Source organism: Tupaia chinensis, unplaced genomic scaffold (assembly GCF_000334495.1).
Source record: "Tupaia chinensis unplaced genomic scaffold, TupChi_1.0 Scaffold149666_1, whole genome shotgun sequence".
Lineage (NCBI taxonomy): Eukaryota > Metazoa > Chordata > Mammalia > Scandentia > Tupaiidae > Tupaia > Tupaia belangeri.
In genome coordinates, this window is record NW_006209511.1 from 277,846 (window position 1) to 283,229 (window position 5,384).

The 5,384-nt window shown below is 41.9% G+C and overlaps 1 protein-coding gene across 6 annotated transcripts in view; it reads right to left on the minus strand.

The window, feature by feature from the left end:
• Positions 1 to 5,262, minus strand: part of AVL9 (AVL9 cell migration associated) — a 95,773-nt gene extending 90,511 nt beyond the window's left edge. For 3 of the 6 annotated variants that reach the window (XM_027769465.1, XM_027769463.1, XM_006171485.3), the window contains exon 1: positions 4,943 to 5,262. Coding sequence is in view for 3 of the 6 variants with exons in the window: in XM_027769463.1 (XP_027625264.1) it covers positions 4,943 to 5,035 (93 nt within the window). In the remaining 3 variants the exon portion in view is untranslated. Of the gene's footprint in view, positions 1 to 4,298; positions 4,399 to 4,738; positions 4,910 to 4,942 lie in introns of those variants that run through there. The other 3 variants (XM_027769464.1, XM_027769467.1, XM_027769466.1) reach the window with 3 other exon arrangements.
• Between the last annotated feature and the right edge of the window lie 122 nt (positions 5,263 to 5,384).

Sequence of the window (5,384 nt, forward strand, 5' to 3'; positions counted from 1 at the left end):
CGGTCGGGCTGGCAAGCGCACGCGCCCTATAGCAAAAACCTCTCAAAAAAAAAAAAAAAAGATGGGAGTAGGAGTTGGAAAAAACACTCTCTAAAGATGACATACAAATAGCCAAAAGGCATATGAAAAAATGCTCAACACCCCTCATTGTAAGGGAAATGCAGATCAAAACAACATTGAGATACCACCTAACACCAGTCAGAATGTCTAACATTGAAGAAACAAAGTGTTGACGGGGTTGCTCTTTTAACTGCTGGTGAGAATGTAAATTGGTCCAGCCACTGTAGAGAACAATTTGTAGATTCCTCAAAAATCTATAAATAGAACTAACATATGATCCAGCAATCACATTCCTCGGTATCTACCCAAAGGACCGAAGAATTCTTCACTGGAAATGTGCTTGCACATCAATGTTTATTGTGGCACTATTCATGACTGCCAAGACATGGAACCAACCCAAATGCCCCCATATGGATGAATGGATTGAAAAACTGTGGTCTATATACTCTATGGAATACTATTTAGCCATAAAAAAAAAACTGGCTTTTGACAGATAGTGGAAGAATATGGAAGATTTACTGCTGAGTGAAGCAAGCCAGGTTATGAAGGAGAGACATTGTATGTCCCCACTTAATATATACTGAGTGTCTGTACTTTATGGCTGAAACTGATTCACCCAAGGTTGTATAAACCCAAGAGATGGGGGTTAGTGCCAGATGTGGTGTGTGTGGAGAAGTGGGGCCTAAGGAAGGACATTTGGAGGAGGGATATGGAGGCAGAGCATTGACGGGATGGGGAGGTGTGGTGTTATAGGTTAAAGATAATTCTGATCGACTGGACTGGGGAGAAATGTTCACATATTGAAATGTTCCCTTTGTAAGCTAAATAATGTGATTGAATGTATATAAAAATTTTTAAAAAAAAGAAAAAGAAAAAAACAAGTCTTCTGTGAGTTGTTTTCTTTCCCTAATCTCTTGAAAAGTCAATACTACAAAACAACTGATATTCTGCCTCTTCACTCTATCACAAAGCTGGCCATAAATTACTACATTGCTCAACTGTTATCTTTCAAACAGCACATCCTTAACACTCCTATATGTCGGTATGAGACAGTATTTTACATTTTATGTGTACCAGATGCCCAGAAAAATGAAATGTACACTACAGAGGTGAAATAGTGCTTTTGAGACCATAAGTGAAATTCATGGGAGACCACTATTTTGGACTGAGCTCCTGCACTAACCCAGCAAATCAGACTAAACTATAATGAAGTCACTCAAAGTTAGCTATCTTTGAAACAAGATTTCCAATAATGAGATTCACAGAAACCAATCTGAAGGGTCCCAGTTTACTTATGCTGGCATGATAAAGAAAACCCCTCTGTTTTAATGCCATAAGGAAAATGACTTAAAATAAACAATTTGGGACTAGCTCCATGGCCTATTCTACATGACTGACTGTGTGGTTCGAATCCCAGCCCCAAAAGCTTGAAAAACATGCTGAATATGTGCATGTGTGCCCAAAATCCTTACAGGAGGGAGAAATGGATAGGAATTGTGACATGACGTATCCCAATGTGACGTGCCCTCTCTCTTTCTCCATCCTTCTCTGGTGAATGCACACGCCCTTTGGAAAAACATAATTTTTTAAAAAGACCTATCTGCTTTCTGTCCCCCATTTCTGCTCTCTAACCTTTCTCTGCCTTCAAGTCATTCTCTGTTTAACTCATCAGTATGCCTTTTCTAAATCTTTGAATGAGATAAGTAGATTTCTTATTAGTTAATAAGACCAATTAGATATTTCAATGAAAGTTGTTAAAATTTTGTTTTTAACAGTTCACTGTGAGGAATAAATGAGATTTTAAACATACATTTAACATAGTGCTTAGTATATGGTAAACATTCAATAAATGACAACAATTATTTTTAGTATCATCACAAAATAATTACATGGTGACTAAAGCCTATTTAAAATATTTATTTGTTGTGATTTCCAAGCTGCCAATTATGGGACTTGAACCACAGTCAGCCATGTGGGAATTCAGTGCCTTAATCACCATACCCCCTGCTGGCCTGTTTTTTTTTTTTTTTTTTGAGAGGTTTTTGCTATGGGGCACGTGCGCTCGCCAGACAGACAGAGACAGAGAGACAGGAAGCGAGAAATCACCCCCCAGAGGGGATGACCACGCCGCAATCCCTTCTCCTCCATTCTACTCTCGGGATCTTGGGCACGCATGCACACGCGCCCGGCGTGAGTTTAAGCCACTGGGTCCAGGACTCGAACCACGGTTGACTACATGGGAGTCCAGTGACATAGCCATTACGCCAACTGCTGGTCCCTGTGTGTATTTTTTTAAGACAGGGTCTTGCTATGTTGAGATCCTACTGCATAAATAAATTACAAGCACCCACAATCACACTGGCTCTATCAGACAGGGTCTCTCTGTATAGCCTGTGCTTGCCACAACTTCCCAGTCTCTCAAGTAGCTGAGACTATGGGTACATACCACTGTGCTTGGCTTTTTAGAGTAAGAATTGAACCTGACTCTTCTATGTGGTCTCAGCCTGCCAAGCAGTAGCATCCACTGTGTGCTGCTGTGTGGCTAGGCCATTTTTGGTTTTCTTAAGAGACAGTGTCTTGCTATTTTGCCCAGGCTGACCTTGAATTTATGATTCTTCTACCTTACTACAGGCATGACAGCATGCCCAGTTTTGTGAATAGTTTTCAAACAGTTTACAACAGGTAGTAATTATGTTTTGGGCACACTTCAGAGAGTTTAAAATCTTTGCTAACTCTCATCTCAGAATTTTGGGCTCGAACACACATGACAGTGTGAGTTTCAAGCCACTGGGTCCAAGACTTGAACCACAATCGACACATGGGTGTCAGCAACTCAACCACCACGCCAACCAACCACCACCTGCTACCCCTGTAAATATATATTTTTAAAGGAAATATAATTACTAAGGACACTGGATTTCAGTGTTAATACCAAACTAGCTATGCAAGTATGCTCAAGTTACTAAACCTCTATGGGTTTCAGTTTACTTGGCTGAAAATTTAAGGGGTTGGAGTGAATCTCTAAGGATACTCGAAATTCTTAAAAGGAATCTGGAAGGGGAAACTGAAATAAAGAAACACTAAGCAATTTGAACTTGTTTAACCATGAGAACTATAATGTGACATTACCACAGCCCCCAGACTCCCAGCATAGTCTTCATTTTACAAAACTTGTCACTTTTACCTCAGTGTGGATGCCAAAAGCCAGACAAACCCAGAGAAATGCCTTAACAACCAGGGTGCACCTTCAGCCCAAGGTGCCTCCTTCCTTTTATAGTTATTCAGTTTTCTTTAATCTCTCAGCAACATTGAACTTTAGTTTATAAAATAAATTTTCCTTTCTGGAAATATAAATTATTCTATATATTACTTTCAAAAAATAGGTAGAAAATATAATCTTGACTGTAGATGACATCAGAAATTAAGAAATTTTATTCCATCTTCTACCAATATATTTTCTTCTTTCTTGTCCAACATTCCAATCAGTATGGTATTTAAGCAGGTTTCCACCTCTTTCTTTACCCTGAGAGTCCTAAAATGCTACAGAAGAGTAAATACATATGAGAACACGAGCAATTCCAGGACAGTTTCACAGTATGATCTCAGCAAGACCAATTCATCACCTTTAAGTTTCAAATACTTCAGTCATTTACAGAGAAACTTATAAAGTGACTAGCCAGCAAGTGGCATGGTGGTTAAGGTGCTAGGCTCCCACACAGCTGAATGTGGTTTGCGTCCAGGGCATGGCAGCTTGCTTTCTCACTTTCTCTGTCTCTCTCTGGTGTGTACTTGTGCCCTATGACAAATTCTTTAAAATAATAATAAATAAATTTAAATAACACTTAATTTTTTAAAATGACTAGTATGTTCAAATATATAGTTTTAAATATTTAAAAACTAATGATAATGAATACTGTTTACATGCCATGGTACAATTTCAATTATTTATTCTTTTTATAGGGCCAAGTTTTTTTACTTCCTCCTTGGTGACTTTCTATGGCTTTTTTTTTAATCTGAGGGAAGATCAATATAATATTTTAAAGTTAAGTCCTCTTTAAACACATCAACTCGACCATCCTTTCTGTTATTCTCGAACTTAACTTTTGCCAACAAGTCTACTAAGATGTTACATTTTCTGTAAAATAAGAAATGCTACACTACCTAGTGATAACATTCAGTAGTTTTACTACTTAATTTTTAAAAATTTACTGTTTACGAGCACATTATGACATCATTACCTTCCAATGTTTGCTGGCTCCTGTTTCTATCTTGTTTAAGTGCCTTCCATACCATAGACTGCCAATGATTAGTGAGGAAGCTGAAAAACGGCTATTTGCACACTTTGCTCGATATTTCCTCTCATCTAAAGGCAAGATTTGGACAAGATCAAACAAACAGGTCTAATAGGGAAGTTGGAGCGAGGCCAATTAATAACCTTAACACAACAGATTCTGACTTCCATTAGGTAAAGAAAGGAAGTTAATTTTCTCACGCACCTTCAAATGCTTTTTCCCACACGAAGTATTTCTGCGGTAGTCTACTGAGCTAACTTTTTCCTAAATACTTCCATTATTGTCAAATACCTAGCAAGTGAGTGGAGATAGTGATGTATGGGAAGAATGGGGGCCATTTCTTCCTCTCACATCACCAAACTTAAAAACCTGCAACCTACACATACCAATTCTACGGCTGCTCAGAATGCAATTTTCTCTGACAGAAAAACGGTTGTGGAAACTAGGCTTCAAGTGGAGCAAGGCGAGGAGCAGAGGGTCGACTACACGGCGACCAGACGCGGGAACAGGAGGGAGGAAGCACGACACGCGCTGAACCCAGTGGGTGCGAACGCCCGAACGGCCGGGGGCGACGCTGGCTCCCTCCTCACCTGGCAGCCCTTCTTGTGGTGAAAGCCAACCACCACGATGTGCAATACAGGGCCCCGGGGGGCGCCTTCGCCGCCCAGGCCGGCCTTCTCCATCTGCGGCCAACGTGGGCCCGCAGGGCGATTTCAACCGCCTAGGGCGGCGGGCCGGAAGACCCTGCGGTTCCCAGAAGACCGAGAGCAGAGCACTTCAGGTATCAGCAAGGGCGCCGCATGAGGGCCGTGCCGGGAGCCCGGAGGAGGTCCAGCAGCTCCGCACCGCCCCCAGGGCCGCAGCCTCTCTGCCTCATCCGCTTCCGCAGTTTCCGGGCTGTCACCTGACCGCCGCCGCGCAGAAAGGAGCAGAGAAAGGCCGGGCCTGGATGGACCTGACGGGGTGGGATCTGAGGAGGCCGGGGCGGAGCCTGGGAGGGGCGGGGCGGAGCCTGGGAGCGGGGGCGGGGCG